Source organism: Lissotriton vulgaris, chromosome 5, assembly GCF_964263255.1.
Source record: "Lissotriton vulgaris chromosome 5, aLisVul1.2, whole genome shotgun sequence".
Lineage (NCBI taxonomy): Eukaryota > Metazoa > Chordata > Amphibia > Caudata > Salamandridae > Lissotriton > Lissotriton vulgaris.
In genome coordinates, this window is record NC_141693.1 from 937,641,954 (window position 1) to 937,663,592 (window position 21,639).

The following is a 21,639-nucleotide window of genomic DNA, read 5'->3' on the forward strand; positions in this document are numbered from 1 at the left end:
AATGCAAAAGTTCATTTACGTTCCAGAATCTGAGAGACTTCACTATGCTCAGATCCAATATTAGGCGACATATTCCACCATCTGAGCTGGGGACACTAGGGCTAAAATGAATCAACAAGAGAGGAAGGGTCAAAGGACACTCTTATACCCCTAAAGCTACTTGTACAAATCAATAAAAGAGTGACTAAGACAATCAAAGTACAAAAAAGGAAGGACCTAGGTAAAAGGTAGTGAAATCATATATTGAAGAGATTACTACCAGCTGGGCCCGAGTGATATACCCAAAAGGAACAGTATAGAAGTGGGTTAGACGTGCACAGAAAAAGAACCCTCAGGCACCAACTGAAAGTCGGTTGCCAGTTGTCTTCATTGGGTTCTTGTTTGGAAAATGATGTCCAACAGTGGAAAGAAAGTGATTTAAAAGGAGTGCGGGCTACTCCCCAAACCTTTTTAATGAAGGGGTAGCTCTGACTCTGTTAAAAACAGTGAACAATGACGGACATAGAGGAAACTAATTTGAACCAAAATGTCCTATACAAATTAAATATACACAAATAGGTCGACATGTTTCTGCTATCTTGAGCCAAAATTCAGCTCAGCATTCATCAGGACCAAGATAGACCTCACCTTGTCGGTGACGCACGCTAAGACGTCACTGGTAAAGAAAAAAGGCGGGATATTAATAGCAATTACAAACTTGAATGTAATTGGTGCGTAGGGACTTCTTCATGTGTCCCTGCATTAGGTGAATGACGCAAAATTTGTGCGAGCGATATAAAAAGCCTCTTAGGCTCGTTGCGGGGGGGTTATCTTCACGCCAGGAGCATTTGCATCCCGGCGGCTTCCCTCCAAAGCACCTAAATCGTCCACAGCCACGGCCTGACACTAGGGCTTAAACACCTTTTGAAAACAACCTTTACGGAGCTTGAACACACTCCAGGTGTAATCTCTACTTTATATAAGCCTCTTATAAAGCAAGACATACACCCTACATGGAAGCACAACAGGTAATTGGAACAACCCTTGGGCCTATAAGGCACCACCAAACAATGGGACAGATTAAGTAGATACATACATTCTTCCTCTATTTCCACATTAGTGCGAGCAATGGTATGGCTGGCACTCAACTTCACAGATGCTACACTGCCAGTACCATAACGCTTCTACCAGATGTTGGAGGGGATGCAGAGCCCTTGAGAATGTCCTCTATATATGCTGAGACTGCCCGCTGATCTGCCTTTTTTGGATGGAGATTTCAAAGTTCTTGCAGGAGGCCCTGACATATCTAATCCCCTTCAGACCAGAAGCCATGCTTTTGGGCCTTACGTCCACCAATCTAAGGCCAATGATGAATCAGAAATGGCACATCAGTCTCTAATATCTAGGAGCCGCAAAACTAACAATAGCTCAAAACTAGAAGAAGACGGTAGGCCCAGCAAATAACCAACTGTATCACCGACTGTGGGTGATGTTAACTATGGAACACTTGATAAGTAATATAATTGCCACCAACATGTTATTAAATCGTAAATTGAAAACTCTCGATGAACACCTTATCAGAGGCTCTTCCAGTGCAGTTCTCCCACCATACTGGAGCGCTCTAGGCGTTTTCCATTAATACAGTCATACAAGACCATATCCAGGTTGGAAACTCATATGCGCTAGCTTGAGGGGATGCAGGGAGATGCCCTAGAGTTTGTCAAGAGGGCTCCATCTTCTTACCCGTTGTAAGATCATTTCAGGGGGAGCCCTGTACAAGCTGGTGTCCACAGAGGAGGTAGGACAGTAAATGATGATAGTGGAGACAGACTCTTTGTACTTTAAGTTAAGCATCATCTGTAACACGGATAGAGTGCTGAACCACAACTAGCATGATGCCAATGTGCAACACTATCCCTGGACAAAGTGATGGTCTGGTTGCTGTCTCAATTTCTTCTGAACATGACAATACAGAGATATAAAGAAAACAAAAATAAGGACTGGTACAATTAATTTTGGCAGTGTTGCCTATTTCTTGGTACTCCTACTTACTCCTTATAAGCAAAACCTTTTAGTGAACAAGATGGGTCCATGACCGCACCTCTTAAATGACTGAAACCAAATAACTGTAGAACACTCCACTGGTAGTCTAAAACATCCACTTGCCCTTCATGCACTTGAGGACTAGCACTCTGAAGTAAAAACCTTTAAATAATAACTGTAGAAATATAAAGCACTGTTTTACATGGGCTCAATGGAGCCAATTGCTTTTTATTGAAAACTCTTATAGCTGCTTGGTGTAGGAGGTCCAGGCTTAATTTGGACATGATGAAATGGGCGTGTGCAATGGAAAATTCATGACGTGGCTCAAGTAAGAAATACACAAATAGCTATTTAAGTGAACAATTCACTGCAAGAACTGAGAGTTAACGAGGGATAACAAGAGTAGAAGCATCAAGGTGAAAAGCGAGGAACCATCCAAAAGCAAATGGGTGACAGGCAGTCTGTGCTTGTTGCTGGATCGCATCAGAATGGATCATGAAAAAAACAGAAATTTATTGGTACAGAAGTGGTTGATGGGAAAGAAACTTTAGACGATGGTTTTTGAATGAAAGTGATGTCTAATGCTGGTTTGAAGTTCGAGGGTATTTCCATCAGTCATTGGATTTGTTCAATAGTTTTGAAAGGCGCAAAAGGGAGGAGGCCTAATGCTCTGGAGAGATTGAGAATTTGCAGAATATGTGAAAATCTATCGGTTTGCTGATTTGGAAAAGAGGGGGTGGGAAAGTATGGGAAGAACATGGTGGAGAAAGAAGAAGATGAAGGTAATATAAGAAGGGCAGAGAGTGATATTCTTGGATTCGTGTGATAAAATTCATAAAGTCATTACCAGAGAGGGAGTTTGCATCAGACGCATTAATGGTTGTTATAGGAGAAATTAAATGTTTGTTATAGCTTGCTCGGTGATTGTGGAAAAGGAAATAGGGTATACGCATTTAGATGTGTCCAGCATGGTAAGATAGGCAATTAGGACAAGAGGATGTTCAAATCGCATAAATCGGAATACAATACAAAATAATGAGATTCCTGTGCAGTGATGGGAATAAATACAAATGGCAGTGTTGCTGAGATCATTCTCTGCCTGTTTGCCCAGAAACCAAATAATCAGTTTAGCTTATGACCAGCTTTAAAGGTAGATCTCTTCACAAACCTCTGATATACAAATTTATATGGCATGCGGGTCTTGCACCAGATTGTGCCCATTATACTAGTTGGTGCCCCAACTCTTTGTGGCCCTGTGATGTAGTAAACAAGGTTTATTCTTCTGGAGGCTAGGATGCTTTACCATTAAGGGGCCGATTCTGATTCCAGTCGGAAGGGCGCCGAACCATGTTCGGAGCCCTTCTGACTGAATCAGAACGTGTCCGACAGATTCCTTTCCGACTGAGCCATTGCGATGGGCTAAGTCTGAAAGGAATCCGACTCAGATTTCAGGATGGCCTTCCACAGGCTCAGAGAGCCTGTCTGCCATCTGGAAATCCTCCAGTACTTCCCCGGTCGCCTCTTTACGACTGAGGGAGTACGATGGCAGTTTTTCACTGCCTTTTAATGCCGGTGTGTCCGGCACGAAAAGGCAGTCGGAAACTGTCTCTGGGGGCCCCCAGCAGGGCCCCCACAGGTGTGAGGCTGCGGAATGGCGGCCTGGGGCTACCTATGGTGCCCCTCCATTGATCCCTGCACCCGGTGGCAGGCACTTTGGGGTGCCGGCCACAGGGAGCAGGGATGAACTGCACCCCTGCATTTCACAATAGAGGCATGCATTTCGCTCAGAATGCATGCTTCCATTGTGTAGCATACGAGTGCGACCGAATAGAGTTCGGTCGCATCGTACTTGCAGGGCCGTAACGGACCACAGCAGGTCGGTCGGTTACGGCTCCTGACCGATGTCGGACGGACTCAGGTCTGTCCGACATCAGAATAGGCCCCTTAATGTTGCACTATAGAGCAAGTGGTTTGTTCTCAAAGGAAGAACTGATTGTATATTGTTGAGGTGACTGCTGTGATTAGAATGAGGTGATTGTCATGGTTATGCACAAAGATCCCCGTGATGTACAACCTTGCATTTTAATATTGATAGTTTGATGAATTAGTTATAAGACGGCAACTGGCACCCAAAATATGATACTCAACAATATAAATAACTTAATTTTTTGCACTAGCATTTCACAACATAACGTGGTATTCAGTGCACAGCAATACTTACGATTTGAAAGGCAGAACACACCTAATAGGGCTTATGCCCAGAGTTTTGTGTGAATGTTTTATTAAAGTTCTCATAGCTGAGTTCTGATCGCTGATATTGTTTAATCCAGGTCTGATATTTTTGTTCATATATTAAAGCTTGTATCTGAGATCAAAGTGCATTGTTTTATCTGTTTGTTGATTTGTAAGAAGTCCTATGTGTTCTGCTTGCTAATTACTACATGCAAGCATTCTGGAATCAAACACTGCAGAATGATTGCTCAGGAATTGTTTTGATCACTCGTTGAATAATTTGTATCTTGACTTACACCTTTAAATACTGCATTGATATTTGAAGGTGAGATTGTTGGTGGCTTCCACTATTTCTTGTACTTGTGACCTGAGTAATTCGTCATAGTGGTCTGGGATTTTTGACTGTGCTCACTGGCCACAACCATGAATTAAAAAATGTCACATGCTTACGAAAACACCTATTCTCCTGTGATTTGGGTGAACATTGGTCTTGTATTAATCTGGGTGATTTGGGTATCACAAGATCCTCCCACCACTGAATGCTCACTAATATTACGTTTGATGCCTCAGGTGAAGCACCTAAAGGTCACAAAATGGCAGGAGAGGCCCGTGCAGGTAAGAGTGGCTGGAGGGGTGGGGAGTACTCGACAGACAATGACGAGGGAAAATTTAATAAATCATTATTATCCCATCATTACCATGTGCCGAGTCCCCCCACCCCTCCGCTCTGAACTGAACGGACCACTCCTGCAAAATGGCAAGTGAAAGTTTAGATGTCGAAAATCTTTGTGAATTTAACCCTGTACACCATATCACGTGATGCAAATCACAAGAGACCTGGAAAAACAGACTAAGTGAACTATCCCCAAAATCACTTGGGTAAAAGAAAAGGCAAACATTTATTTACATTCACAGTTTGAGGTTGCCATGGATGAGCAACATATTGAGCATATATTTTGGAAATTCAGTTGATGCCATTCCAGTGAAGATTTCAGTCTGCTGCACTGGGTTACTTTTCCACAGGAAATATTCTTGAATCAAGGTGAATTCCAGTTTCAGAAGAGATGAATGTGATTTACCTCCAGTATTGGTTGAGATGCTGGATATTTTCATAAGACGAGAAGGGGTGCTCTGCAGCTTTCAACATTTTGGACGCAGTGCCGCAAGGAATGATCCAGTCACGGTATATGCGAGATTCAACTTGCTGGACCTTGCGCTACTTGGATTTTGAAAATGCTCAGAAGCATTAACTAGACAAGAGCAGTATGTGATAAAGACATGTGATCATGGGAGGCAGCCTCTCCAGACAAACTGCAATGCAATTAAACTTTGGAAACTTCTTGAATTTAAATATCCCTTAGATAATGGAGTGGTGCCTTAACAAGCATTGTTGGGTCTATGACTGGTCTCTCTTTGCCCATATGAGACAATAGGAGTTATTTACTCATTATGTACTCGTTTTTTGCATGAGCACTCACATGAAGCAAAGTTGGACAAAACTACTTCAAACATTGCATCTAATTTCTTATCATTGAAAAGGCCGATAGATTCAATGCAAATTTATGCAGCACCACAAAAGCATCCGCTTAACCCTTAGTAAATCTAGACCCAACTGTTTGCCCCTATGGGTTAGCATACCTTTGTTTGTATGGTCTGGTGGCTCAGTGGACTAATAAAGAACTGCAGACTTTGTGTATGTCACAATGACCAACAGTTTAAATCCTGGTGGGGATGCTAAGGCGGATATTTACAAAGTAGTGGTGGAGTGAGGCGTTAGCCGTCATGGCTTAACGCCTCACTCGGCCACTTCAGAAACACAAGGCTGCACCATATTTACAAGGATATGGTGCAACCTTGTGTTACACCCTGTGCTGGCGATACACTTAGCAGTGTAGCGTCAATGTAGGCACACTTGCATAATAGTGCAAGGGTGTGGGTGTCTCTGTGCAGGGGAAGATTGTCTCTGTCCAGGAAGGCCCCCCTTCCTATAGATAAACAATCTTGAAATGCCATATTGTCACTTCTATGTGTCCTGCTTAATTCAGCACACATGGAAGTTACAAAATGTCATTTTGTAAAGAATTTTTTATGTGCAGGAAGGTTCACCATTCCTGAACATAAACAATGCAAGTTGTTTTGTTTTTTCGATGTGTGCTATACAAGGCAGCACACATGGAAAAAGCAAAAATGAGGAGTAATAAACCATTTCTCCTTGTTTTGCGAAGTTAAGGTGAGGATTTCCCTGCCTCCTATTTATGCTGCCCTTGTAAATAGGGGGCAGCATCAAGATCCATTGGTAATGCGGTAGAACGCCCCCTGCAACATCCATTGCCACCCCTTTCACGCTAAGCATAGCTTGAAAGGGTCCTTATTTACACAGCAGTGTTAAGCCACATTAAGGGCCCGATGTAGGTACCAAATACCGGTCGGAAACGGCCGATTTCGCCCGTTTCCGACCGGTATTTGGCCTACTGAGATGTAGGGGACCTCTTTTTGTCCGATTCGGTATTTTACCGATTCAGTAAAATTACCGAATCGCAAAAATACCGAATCGGTAATTTAACCGATTTTTTAAATTTGGGATGTAGGTGGGACTACTTTCAGTCCCACAGGCCCTTCAGATTCGGTATTTTAACACCCAATCCAATTGGGTGTTAAAATACCGAATCCAGGTGTGCATGCACATGTGTGCATGCACACCTATGCCATGTGACAGACAGACATGCCCTTAGGGCATGTCTGTGTGCCACATGGCTCACATGCCTTTTTTTGGGGTGCTGGAGGGTGTCAAAGTGACACCCCCTGCACCCTTGCACAAATCGGTAATTACCGAATCGGTAATTACCGATTCGGTAATGCCCATTGATTCCTATGGGCTTCAAGGCCCATAGGAAGCAATGGGGGATACCGATTCGGTATTTACAGAATCGGTAAATACCGAATCATACAGATTCGGTATTTACCGAATCTGAAATACCTACATCTCCCCCCCTCTAATTTACCACTTCATAAATACCGATTCGGTATGATTCGGTATTTATGAAGTGGTAAATGTAGATTTACCTACATCTGGCCCGTAATGGCTTAACGCTGCATTGTAAATAAGGCAAAGTCCCTATCACACAGAAACTAGAAAAAAAGTGACGATCCCGTGGCGATATGGGCTTGTACAAACGCCCCCAAGCCTTTTGTACTCTGAAATTTTACAAAATGAAATTGAGTTGGCTAACGCTAAAAGTCTGTTATTCAGAGCCAAGATTCACATTGGTGAATATGCACTTCACAAATAAAATGTTATGTTTTGAAAGCTTGCGGTACATGCTGTGTAGGTGGGGATGATTGAGCAATTTTTGGGAAAAGTACTATTAGGCCCAACTGGACTTCAATGAAGCAAGTAGATTTATTTTAAATTTAGGCACTACTGATATTGTAACCACATTGTCCAAATTTTGTATACATTTTTTTAAATTATAAAAGGATTAAATAATGTTTACGTAAGGGACATACTTCTTTATGTAACGTCGATGAATATGTTTAATTTAGAATATATTTTGTTTTGAAAAACATTTTGTAGTTTTGAACCACAGTATATGCTAAGTTAGTTTTCAGAGAGTGGAAATGAGCCTTTAGTGTAAGGTAGAGTAAGACCATTGCTTTCGAATAGCATTAAAATGCAACTCATAGCAGATTGAAGGTTCAAGTATGTGCCTATATTTAGTTGCACTGTGTGATATCAAGAATATTATAATAGGCCTAAGTGGGAAGTTTTAAGAAATTCTAAAATGTAGAAAGTGTTGGCTCATGTGATTTCATTATGTTTTGCATGCATGAAAACACTTGAAGGGGAAAGCAAACACAAGGAGATGATGGATGGAGTGCTGAAACTTTTCAGACTCCCACCCCCAGTCACAGATCTGGGTTGAATCTATCATAATTCTTTAACTCACTTGGCCACCTCAGTTCAGACCCAGCCACATTCAAATAAGTCTTGACCCTGTGCCTCATGGGAACAGTCCAGCCCGAATTGCCAAGCCAGGTCTTCCCTAAATGGGAAACAAGCATCCTGGGAGTGGTTTCTGGATAACACCCTTCATCAGCCAGGCTAGCATGAATCCAGTGGCAAAGTGAGCAAGAGACCCACATCTGGGCATACCCTGCCAACTTAGGGCGAACAAAGCAAAAACAAGGAGATGATGGACGGAGTGCTGAAACTTATCAGACACTCGCCCCCAGTCACAGATCTGTGTTGAATTCATCATCATTCTTTAGCATTCTTGCAGGAATACATCTTGAACAAAAACGCAATGGATGTCTCGCTGACTGAAATAGAAATATTGACCAGAGGAACAATTGTCAGCACATCAATAATTTTTTCTTAACCATATTGTCAGACCTGACTTTTACAGTGGGATTATCTCCAGATTTGTTTGCTTTGTGGCCTTCTGTTTCTGACCTCTTTTTGTTGGTTTTATGACTCTGGGCACTTTACCACTGCTGATCAGTGGTAAAGTGCTTATGCTCTCCCTGCAAATGGATTGGTGTTTCCATAATTGGCTGATTTGATTTACTAGTCAGTCCCTAGTACAGTGCACTGAGTGTGCCCAGGGTCTGTAAATCAAATGCTGCTGGTGGGCCTGCAGCCTTGATTGTGCCACTCACATAAGCAGCCTGTAAATGTAACTCATGCCTGCCATTGCAGAGCCTGTGAGCAGTCTGGTACTTCCATGTCGACTTGGCAAGTGCACACACTTGCCAGTCCCTAACCTTTCTTTTTCTTACATGTTAGTCACCCATGAGGTAGGCCCAAGGTACCGCTGTGGGCAGGGTGGAGTGTATGTGAAAGCTGCGTTGGTGTGTGTGGCATGTCCTGATAGTGAAATAGTGCAGATTTGGTTTTTCACAATTGCAAGGCTACCTATTCCCATAGGATAGAATGCGGAGTTTGCTTATAACATCTTAAAAACATAACTAGGCCTGGTAACAAGGTAGGAAAATAAAGTTTAGTATACCTGAACTCAGAATGTTAAAATGCATCTTTTAGTGAGGGTAATTTTTACATTCTGTGTTCGAAAATACCACTTTTAGAAAGTTTTTTTGCTTAGCCTTCCAGTGTGCCTCTGCTAGGATGTGTATTGACTGTCCGGCTTTGGAGTGATAGTAGCTGGGGATGTGCAGTGGCTCCAGAGAGTCTGGATGAATCACCACTAGGCTTAATAGACCTAGTCTGCATTTGGTGTGATGGTAGCCGTAGCACCTGCACTTGAATAGGGGTGTGCCTGCCTTCCACAATGATGGAGCCGCCCCCCTGTAGTATGTCCGGAGCCAGGGCTCACACTGACAAAGGAGGTTGTTGTGCACTTGCAAAGTGCCCCCAGAACTGTTTTGGACTGGGCTCAGAGCCCTGGGCCAGGAGAGGCCAAAGAGATTTACTGTATAAAAAGAGGGGCCCAGACCCCAAACCCCATACTTTTAGATCACTTCTGGGAAATCAAGAGGAACTACGCCAAGGAGAAGAGCTGGAGAATTAGAGGAGGAATACTGCCCCTGTGCAGGTTGATGTCTGGGGTTGACCTGCAGTGGCTCCTTTCTGCCCAGGAAAGGGAAAATTGACTTTGCTGTTTGCTGTGTCCCCTGCTTGAGGAAGATCTGCAAGGGCTTGAAGAACTTGTCTCCTGTTCTGAAGTCTTAGGGACACAAAGACTTCACCCCCAGCTCCCCTGAACGTCCTTGCTTGGAGTTTTGACCTGCCAAGAGGAGCCTGGAGCTGTTCTGGGCCTCTGGATATTGTTTTGGCTGTTGGGAACTGGAAAGGCAATGCAACAACAAGAAGTATGATGCATTCGCACCTGTTTTCAACTCATCCCCAAAGAAATCGTCGAAGCCTGTCAACGGCTCGAGAAATTGCTGCATGCCGCATTGAGTGCACTGATCTCCGAAGTCCGAGATCACTGCACCGATTCCAACACAAGCCCTGCTGTGCGTCTGCGAGAACCCATGCATCATCCCAGATCAATGCATTGCCTCAAGGCTCCAAGTCTGTAGCATCGTTGGGGGATGCAGTAAGTAACCGATGCATCCCCTCCCCATGCAGTAAGAAACCGGCTCATAACCTCTCCATTAATGAACCAACGCATCACCTCCCCTGCGCAGCAGTAAGGAAACAATGCATCACCTCCCTCGGAGCAAGGAACCAATGCATCCCCTTCCCTGAGTGTAAGGAACTGACGCAACACCTTCCCTGCAATCCTTTTTGTTTTTGTGCGTGAGGCATCCAAGGTACTCTGTGTGAAAAGTGTTGCATCTACAATTTACTTTGAACTGAACTATTTCTACGATCTGAAAGTCATATTTTTATCACTGTATTGTGGATGTTTGTCATTTGGTCTTGTTTTGGTTTAGATAAAGATTAACTATTTTTCTAAACTGGTGTGGTGTCCACTGTAGTGTTTTCCCTGTAATACTGTATGTGTTCACAAATTCTTTACACCCTGACTATGAGATAAGCCTGTCTGCTCGTGCCAAGCTGCCAAGGGGGTGAGCAGGGGTTATTTTAGAATTGTATCCCCCTTACCCTGGCTAGGAAGAAGGGTCCCAACTTGGACAAAGGTGCCTACCTCTGCCTACTAGAAACCTCCATTTCTAACATGAATGTATTCTGAACATTGGAATATATTTCATATGAGACATTGGAAGAAATGTTAGCTTATGTATAAGATTACCTGAGAGAAATAGGAAAATAATACCCTTTAATAGTATATAATAAAATAGAAGTCAGGGAGGAATTCTAAGGGCCAGATGTGGCTACTTGCAATTAGAGACTCGCAAAATAAAATGTACTAAAGTGTCTCAAACACATTAGAGATTCCCAATGGGGTAGAAATTGACCTACCTCATCAATATTCATGAGGCAGGTCACAATTTGTGACCCACTGGGAATGGGCAATAACACAGGGATAGTGGCTGGTTGGGGACAGCAGAATACCATGTCTGTGTTTGCTTTTAAATAAATAAACTTTTTTATTTTTAAAAGTAGCCCGATTTTCTTAAAAGAAAACAGGATGTGTGTCAAATAGAAAAATGAAACATTTCTGGTTAATTTTTAGGTTGAGCCTAGCGCAGTATGCATGCGCTGCTCTAGGAGAGGGCCTCTTAGAATCACTCCAGACTTTTCAGTAAACTTGTGCTTGTGGCTTTAGATTTTTCACACATTGCATTGGCCTTTGCGTGTGGCTTTCAAAAATGAAAGCATGCAATTGGGCAAAGGCGGATGCATGTCCCATCTTTTTCAGTGAATGTTTACTCACATGGCCTCCAGCTTGAGGGAGCGAGCAGCGGCACCAGCTGCATTCCTTTACGGATCATTAAACACAGTGCGGTCATGCGCAGCTGGAACCGGACAACTTGTTTTGTTTGCTAATTGGTAAGGCTCTCCTCAAGCAGAGCACATGCTCTACTGCTGCTTTATCTATGTCCCCACCCTTTCATCTCCCTTCTTTCCCTTACAGTCCTTCCCCGCCCTTTGGAAGAGGACGTGGACGGTAGGTGGTCCAGCCTCTTGAACTAGGTTACTTATTTTGTGCATTGGGAGAGTCACATGTGCACTGGGAAAGGGAGCGGCAGGCAGCCGAATCCAAAGCGGGGACAGCACCTCAGAGCATGATAAGCCATGAGGCATTCAACGCAGGCAGCATGTGAGGCAAGGGGGCACAGTGCATAGCTCCCACTCCTCACGCTGTTAAGGCATTTTCACTGACAGTAAAGCAAATAGGTTTGTTTTGTAGTTTTACTTTTAACATAGGGTCTTACCCATATTCTACATTAAATCAAATCAGCCCATGTACTCTCCCCTTTGCTTCAGCTACCCTCCGGCTATAATTACTTAGTTTTTTCTCAGCAGCGAGTATCTGTGATCCTTAACCTGGACCAATCTACCTTTCATTAGATAGGAGCCCGTCGCAGCCTTTTCAGTATACTATGAGATTACATGCATTAATGGTCATGCTTATGTGTCTGTCTTTTATTTTGAATGAAGGCTGTGTTGTGTTTCTCCTTCGATGCTGTAGCTGAATGCAGAAACTAAATTATCACTACCACTGCAGCATTAGACACCACCAGAACACTATCTTACATAGCCCTCATCGCCAGTGATTAAGTAACCAGAACTACTTTGTTTTTAAAAGCTCCCACTGTTGTGTGTTAGAAGCCCCTCCTCCCTGTTCCCCATACATGTAATCAACACACTTTTATAACTTGGGGCTGATTTATAGCCATGACAGTTGGGTTTAACTCCCAGAGCAAACCCACAGTAAAATGTTGCATAAAGCATTTCTGTAATATAAAAAAAAGGCATATGGACTTTACATACGTTTAGGCGAATCGCACTATTTATGGCTATAGTAATCGTGCCTAGACGTTTTTAGTTAAATGTACATGAAATACACTTACAAGCAAAGTGTTAATTGTTCTCTTCCGGGTAGACCTTGTTGCTTTTTTTTGGCAAGCCTACAAAAACATCTATTTTTACACACAAAGATTTTATATTGCCTAAGAGTCAGCAAGGATGAATCTTTCTTTTCCATTCTCAAAGAGAGCATGAACTGTGTACTGTGGGGGTTGCTTCGGCTGGTTGGAGGGAAAGCAGAACCAACTCATTGAGAGCTAATCTGGAGAGGACGGGGGAGGGGAAGAGAGGAGCTCGACCTGCTATTACTCCTCTGCAGAGGAACAGCACAACAGGCGAGACAGGCTGAAAAAGAGCATGTTGTCTCTCTTTAGCAGCCCCTCCCACTACCAGAATCCCTGCACTCGAAACCCAAGGACTGCAACCAGCTATACTCATTAACCATGCCATCAATACGTGTGCCTACCACCCCTTTGCACCCACCGCCCCCATGCCAGTGCACCCCCACATTGCTGTAGCCTTGAAGGATCGGCTCTCAGGATTAAAAGAGGGATTTACCAAACAATAACAAGTGGACCTATACAACCTAATAATGACTGTGGACACAGTAGGGTTGCAGTTACAAGCAACCACAATGCCACGGAGTCACTAAAGTGATATGCTCCACTGGCCTTTTTTACAAGGCCCTTGCTACGCCGGTACATCACTTGTTCCCATATTAAAAGAGACGCACTAGCGGCACCAGGGACTTGCAAATAAGCCCCCACATTTTCAAAACTGTGAAGTGTGGTAATTCTTTTTTAATCTGGTTTTTCAGTTGTATATAATGTCTTCTTGGTTTGTATAAAGGTAAGAAAAAGGCTTCTAACACTTTTTTATTATAACTTTTCAATATGATGTACAGCAGCCACAATGCTCTGCAACATAGCCAATAGTTCTGCCTAAACGCTTATAGGTCCCAAAGGCGAGACCTATTGGCTATACAAATGCTTGTTTAAGGATGGGCAGTGGTCAATGGGACAACTGCCTGATCTTGAAAAAACGTTTTTGTTAACATTCACAAAGGGGAAGCGACCCCTGGGTAACACTCTCTGATTGCGACTGGCTTACCACCTACCTGAAGTAGGAGGTAAACTGCGATTGTTTTGCGACTGCATTCCAGTGGCGAAACAATCGGACATTCCCCTGTGACTTGCTATTAGGAAGTGCCGCCCTTGGCATGCCCCTTCTTAACGGCAACACACAAACTCTATTTTGTGAGTCGGTAATAGGTTACCTACTCGCAAATGGGGCTCTGTACATTTGAAAATGCTTTTTTCTGGTCGCAAACGATCTGAATCGGTTCATTTGTGAGCTGAAAAAAGCTTTGTTTCTCTGGCCCAAGTTATTTAAGCAGTCTGTAGAGATTGCTGAATTCCCATCTGGTTGTGTAGATTGGAAGTCAGCCTGATTTCAGCCTGATTCATATAATGTGTTATGTCTGTACTCGGACATGCATATGTCCTCTTCTAAAATGGAAATCCTAAATCCCAGAATTTGGAATCATCAGAATGACACTTACTCAAGAGAAAACGTCTGTCTACCTGTCTGACATTTCCAGTTAAGGAAGAGGTCGGAGGTGAGAGGCGCATAAAACCTTTACGAATGCAGCATGGACTTATACATGGGAGCAGAGAAAACTGTATACGCGGCTAGAGGGTGTCCTAAAAAGTTCAGAAGAATCTGGCAGCTAAGGTTACAATACTATAATCTACAGATGACCAGGATTGAAAGAAACAATGCCAGCCCATGTACACAAGACATATAACTGTTGCCTCTTGCTACCCAAAGAAATGTACCAGATGTGGGTTGTGCTTAACCTGGAAGGAGGGAGGGGGTGTGAGGACAATTGAGAATGTATTGTGGTGTAACCTCTCTATTCATATATGTTGTTCTTATCAGTAATGATGTCAAACTTTTGTACATATGACCTCAATGCTCCTGTGCTGGTTATTGTTTAAAAATAGAATACAAATATTTATTTAAAAAAAACTTTACGAATTCAGACAAACTCAGATCTAGTCTGTGTGAGTGCCACATGTTTTCCATGTAGTTCCCAAGCTGCAAATGCTCATAAATGCACACACAAACAAAAAGTTTGTTTACGTGTTTCTACTGGATGTGAAAAAAGAATCAACCTTAAATCCAGTAGACTGCAAGTTTGCTAACAATCTGCCATATTTAGAGGAAGCGAAGGAGCCTAAGGGCGTGATCTAAGATCTACTGATCAACTATCCACCAAATTTATAGATGACTGCCGGCCCAGCGGTCAACTTTGTACTTTTATAGAAACTGTTGTCACTGCACTTCGTTTCATTGTACAAAAACACTGGTGGACTGCCACCATCGGTTTTGATTGCTGTTCACCACACCTTTTGTTTTTCAGAAATAACCTCCTAAAATGGGAGTTTATTTCTGAAAAACAAAATCTAATGGCCCCCACACCCTTTAAGTTTTGTCCGAGTTTCATTATTTTTTTATGTCGCTTATCAGCAGGTTTTTTCATGATGGTGATGGACAGAAATATCCACCTTAAACAGAAGGGATGGTGAAATGTTTTTAGCGGCCCCAACTCGATCAGGTCATTGGAGGAAGATTCCCATCGGAGGAGCAACTGAGAGCTTCATCATCAGAAAACTTAAGGTCCACACATCTCTAAATGAGGCGGGAGGACCGAGGATTTGGTGGACAAGGCACCCCATTGGAAATGCCTGCCTGCCAAACTCTAAACCAGGGCCTACATTTCCAGAAACTATGGAATTAATGCATTTTAGAGAAACTTGTGGATTACCTATTACATGTTTCATTGCTCTTGTTTATAGTACCTTTCAACATACATGATATATGTATACCTAATTACTTAAAACAATTCTTACCAGACAAGCTGAATCCAGACCGATGTAGGTTACGACAAGGCTGTGTTGGTATTTTGCCTGGACACGGTGCTATTCGTGAGGTAGGTGTGGCGGCCCCTGAGTTTGCCGTCACAGTGGTGTCATGAACTGGCCCATCGTAAAGTCCTCGTGGAACACCTCGTACATCAGCAAGCTTCATTGTAAAAAACATAACAAGTGATTTTAGTTTACTTGCAATCATACAGTTCAATTCAGTGTGACTCACATTGGAAATACTACCTACCTGCTTTCAAAATAAGCAACATTCTGAGCAGATACAATAAGCTGAAATCAGGCCCAAAATATATGTGCATGCCCTTGGTGTTAAATGCCCGAAAATGTATATGAACATGTCGAGAAAGCAGCAAAATAGAACAATTACAGCCTTATTCATGAAGGCTAAATCGGCTCGCAAAGGGCCGGATTCTGAGAATCCGGCCCTTAGCGAGTGCGATTTTTGCATTTGGGATTCAGCATCCCAAATGCAAAAATCCCTAATTGCGATGTCGCAAATGTGCGAGGAATTACATTTAAGGAATCTCTATTAGAGATTCCTTAAATGCAATTTAACATCCAATTTAAATTTGCGAATTCGCAATTTCTTGCCGCAATTTACCGCGAGGTCAGACCTCGCGGTAAATTGCGAAAACTCAGAAAAATGCATTTAAATGCATTTTTCTGAGTTGCATGTTACACACACACATGTCCTTTGGACATGTGTGTGTGCAACACCTGTGTGAAATTTCATTTGAGGGGTGCTACAGGGTGTCCTGTGGACACCCCTGGCACCCTTCAAATCGCAATCTTATTTGCGATTAGCTAATTGCTAATCGCAAATAAGGAATACTCCCCATTCATTCCTATGGGCCTTTTGGCCCATAGGAATGAATTGCGAGTTATTCCTTATTTGCGATTAGCAATTTGCTAATCGCAAATAAGGAATCAGTAGGAATCGCATTTTATTATGCGATTCCTACATGATTACCGTTTTGCGAGTCCTTAATAGCGAATCGCTATGATTCGCTATTAGGGGCTCGCAAAACGGCCCCTTCATGAATAAGGCTGTTAGTATTTAACTCAACCCGTTATATTTAGAGTGAGCTAATTTTAGTAGATACATGTTATGAAAAAGTCGTTAAAATTTGCTGCCAAGATTTATTTAATTTATATCATTAATTCTAATTGTCATTCCCAGTTTAAGGGTGCTCCCCGTTAAAGCTGTAATATGTAAATCCCATCAAAGGTATGTTGCATGGTGTTTTAACTGACAAGAGTTTGTCGGCGGATGTATTGAAAAGTAGTGTGCTATCTGCAAAAAGTACTCGGTTTTAACATCTACGTTTATGGGGTAGTCAGATGTAATCAAATGAAAGCATAGCTCTGACTTACATTTGCTAAGACATTTGCAGGTGCTCACGTGATGCAATGTGACATTAAAATTAGTTAAAGGCCCGTGTGCCCAGTGCTAAATTGCGTGTCATCACACGAGCGTCTGCACAAAATCTCCAAGGGAGAAACACGATTATTGTAATGTTTGCATGGCACTGATCTGGAATCGTTTGTTTAGAAAACAATTTGCCATTTATGCATAGTGCAATAGAAGCATGTGAACAGTGGTTAATAGGTCTTTTAACATCAAGCAACAAGTTTATTTCACCTACAAAAAAATGTAATTAAAGATGTAGATTGATTAAAAGAAAACTGAGCATTTGTTATTTAATTGTTTTAATTCCTGGCGCACCAATTGTGGCAGTAAAATCATAAACATATATTTTTGCTACAGAACCTTGGCAGAATAAAAGCGGGAGAATGGGGTTGTACCAGAAGTGAAAAAAATGAAAAACCAATGTGGGCACTTGAGATGACTATGCCAGCGCTATTTTGTAAAAATAAAACAACAAATAATGGAAAAGAGGATAACAGTGTCAGGGGAATGAATATTTACAAGCCCCTATCATCATGAGAGAATCACTTTTTTGGACGCTCTAGTGGCATAACGCCATTTTCCATATTTACATTTTTTTTTCTGCCGCTAAGCCACGTAACATGGCTCAAAGCCACCTTATAAATAAGCCCCTTTCTGCCGCAGTACTTTGCTGCAAATGGCTGTGTAATAGGTGCTGCTATGGGTGTTTCACCATAACACCTATTCAGGGCAGGACTGGCCATAGCGGGCACCAGGCATTTCCCCGGTAGGCAGCTACAGTGGGGGCCGGTTTTGGGCCCAATAGGGGCTGTTTTTGTTACCCGGGTTTGGCAATATCGGCCCCCTGTAACAAAATCGTCCAAAACCGGCCATCGCAAACTGCTCGGCTGCACTCCCCCTCACACCAGGGGGGACAGCTGAGCAGTTTACCAGGGCCAGTTTCCGTTCCCAGTCCGGCCCTGCACCCATTGTTGTTTTACTGTTTCCCAGATTTACAGGGTTGTCGCAGTGCCAAAAAACAACACCATGGAATTCCAGGCATAAGAATGGTGATACGAGGAGGAATTATTAATTTCTCCTCGTTTTTTGCTCTTTCCTTGTGTGCTGCATGCAGCACACATAGGAAGAGCAAATCGCCATTATTGATTGTTTATGTGCAGGAAGGTGTTCCTTGGCGCGGCAATGCCAAATTTGGCACAGCTCCGCGCCCTTTCATTTTTGGGTAAATAAGCCAGTCAGTGTTTTAAATGTGATATTCACAGATGAAACTAACTAATGTGCACACAGTGTTTCATCATGAAAAAAGAACATCTTTAAAAAAATACTTTAAAGCCGTCCTACATATTGACTCATGCCTCTGTGTCTGATAGTTTCCAAAGAAGTATGCAAAGGTTGCGTGTCCTTCAATACTCAGATGATAAAAAAGAGATAATATTTACATCTAATTCAAGTGTCAGACCTTATGGGTTGGCTCGTGTACTTCCTTCATAATTGTTTTAAGCTCTAAAACTCCCAGTTCCCTGAAGTAGGACAATATTATCCACGAACAGCTACTTACACTGTATCAGCGGCATTTTAGCTGTCATGGTTGCACCCAAAGTAAACAAGATAATAATAAGCAATACATTAAAAAGGAAAATCCTCTCTATATAAAACCAACATACATATTTTCTTAAAATTAATATAAGATAATGTGCGAGCAGGGTACGCGGAAGAATCCCCCTCAGCTGAGAGTGCAATCTCCTAGTGCTCCTCTGATCACCAACAACTGCAGCACCGTTTGGCAATCCGCACGCTGATCTTCACCGGCTGTGTGAACCTGTGCGAACTGCAAGCTCTTCTGTTGGATACCCACTTGTGGGACACCCCCGCGCCGCATGGCCACCAGCTGCTGCGTGTGCCCCATTGCCTGCCTTCTGCCTCGCCGCCGGCCTCGCTGCCGCCTTGGTCGCTCCCCTTTGGTTTTCGCCAGTTGTTTTGCCCTGAATTTGTGCTTGTTTTCTCTTGTGCCGTGTGATCGTTTCGTTAGCTGTTTTCCATTGTTTTGCCCGCCATTTGTGCCTGTATTTCTGTGCCGTGACATCGTTTTCGTTTTCCTTCCTGTTTTGCCTTTATTTGTGCCCTCCATTTGTGCCTGTTTTATTTCATGCAACCTCTGTGACGTGTTTATATTTCCTTCCTGTTTGCCCGCCTAACTCGCCGCCCTCCGCTCTCCCTCCCCGCTTCCCGCTTCCCGCCAACGCCATTTGCCACGCCCCTTTTCTCTTCTGTTCCCTCCCCGCTCCCGCCTCCCAGCTAATCCGCCCACCCGCGCACTTCGCCTTAAATGGCGACCGTGCGAACGCGCAGCGGTCACGCGCAGCGGGCGAGCCGATTGTGCGCCGAAGGCGCGCCAAAGGTAAGCCCGTCTGCGCCCGTCCGCGACCGGATCGCGACCTGCGCCAGGACCCCTGGCCCCCGAAGACCCCGACCGACCCGCCTGACGTACTCCGCCGCCACCCTCATCGCACTCAACTCCGGCCGACTCCCAGATTGCCATCAAGCCACTCCACGACGTACCCACGGACCTTTCAGCTGCCACGCCTGCAAATTCACCTGCATCCGGACCTGCCCCGCACCAGCACCCGCCAAGTCGAACACCAGCAGCACCCACTTCAAGTGCATCCTGCTCAACACCCGCTCCTTCCACAGACACGCCATCGAACTCTGGAGCCTTCTAGACGCCACAGCCCCTGACGTTGCCTTCCTCACGGAGACCTGGATGAACGCCTCTTCAGCTCCCGACATCGCCATCGCTATCCCAGAGGGCTACAAGATCGTCCGGAGGGACCGCAACGCCAACCAGATGGGAGGAGGCATCGCCATCATCCACAGGAACACCATCCGCCTCACGACCAGCACCGACAACACCCTGACCACCGCCGAACACCTGCATTTCCAGATCCACACCAACCCGAACACCACCCTCAGAGGCACCCTGATCTACCGACCCCCGGGACCACACACACAATTCAGCGAGGACATCGCCGACTTCGTCAGCCCGCATGCCCTCCCCTCCGCTGACTACATCCTCCTGGGGGACCTCAACTTCAATCTGGAGAACAACAACGACCGCAACACCAGCACCCTGCTCGACAACCTCGCCAATCTTGGACTCAAGCAACTGGTGTCCACCCCCACCCACCTCGCCGGACACACACTCGACGCAGTCTTCTCTTCCAGCACAGACATCGACTTCAGCCACGCCACAGAGCTTCAATGGACGGACCACAGCTGCGTCCACTTCACCTTCAAGAGAACGACGACCCACCACCACCAGCAACAGGCCGCCCGCAGAAGCTGGAACAAGATCACAGCATACCAGCTCGCCACCTCCCTGAGCCAGCACCCTCCTGCCAGCTCAGCGAACCCCAGCCAGGCCGCCGACAACCTCACGAAGTGGATCAGCATCTGCGCGGACGAGCTCGCCCCGCTGAGGACCCCGCCCAGCAGACCCGGCAGCAAGAAAGCCCCATGGTTCACCGATGAACTCAAGAGCTCCAAGAAGAACTGCCGAGCCCTCGAGAAAGTCTGGAGAAGGGAACCCACACCGGACAACAGGACCTCCTTCAAGCTTGCCACCCGGAAGCACCACCAGCTGATCCGCGCCGCCAAGAAAACAGCATTCAAGGACCGGTTGGACAACAACGCACACAACTGCAAGGAACTCTTCAACATCGTGAAAGAGCTCTCCAACCCCAGCGCAGGAAACAACGACATCACCCCATCGCAAGACCTCTGCAACTCCCTCGCTTCATACTTCCACAACAAGATCGCGGACATACACAACAGCTTCAACAACCAACCAACGCACACCATGACCGAACAACCACCCCCCACCACCACCCTCCACGCCTGGACCCCGATCAGCACCGAAGACACCATCCGCACGATGAACTCCATCCACTCCGGATCACCGACCGACCCCTGCCCTCACCACGTCTTCAACAAGGCCGACGCTGTCATCGCACCCCACCTGCGAGACATCATCAACACATCCTTCGACACCGCCACCTTCCCCGAGAGCTGGAAACACGCCGAACTCAGCGCTCTACTCAAGAAACCAACAGCGGACCCCACCGAACTCAAGAACTACCGCCCCATCTCGCTCCTCCCGTTTCCAGCCAAAGTCATCGAGAAGACCGTCAACAAGCAGATGGCCGCCTTCCTCGAGACGAACGGATCCCTCGACCCCTCACAGTCCGGCTTCCGAGCCAATCACAGCACCGAGACCGCCCTAATCACCGCCACCGATGACATCCGAGCCCTGATGGACAATGGAGAAACAGCGGCCCTCATCCTCCTAGACCTCTCCGCGGCATTCGACACGGTCTGCCACCGCACCCTAGTACAGCGCCTCAGCAACATCGGAATCCAGGACAAGGCGCTGGAATGGATCATCTCCTTCCTCGACGGAAGAACACAGAGAGTCCGCCTACCACCGTACAAGTCAGAGGCCTCCGAAGTCATCTGCGGCGTCCCTCAAGGTTCATCTCTGAGCCCCACCCTCTTCAACGTCTACATGAGCCCCCTTGCGGCCATCGTACGCAAACACAACCTCAGCATAATCTCCTACGCCGACGACA

General features: G+C 44.9%; 1 protein-coding gene across 2 annotated transcripts in view; it reads right to left on the bottom strand.

Annotated features, from left to right (window-relative positions):
• DPYSL4 (dihydropyrimidinase like 4) overlaps positions 1-21,639 on the bottom strand; it is a 257,621-nt gene that overhangs the window by 10,849 nt on the left and 225,133 nt on the right. For both annotated transcript variants that reach the window (XM_086922540.1, XM_086922541.1), the window contains exon 13: positions 15,571-15,742. In XM_086922540.1, coding sequence (XP_086778666.1) covers positions 15,571-15,742 — 172 coding nt within the window. The remainder of the gene's footprint in view (positions 1-15,570; positions 15,743-21,639) is intronic.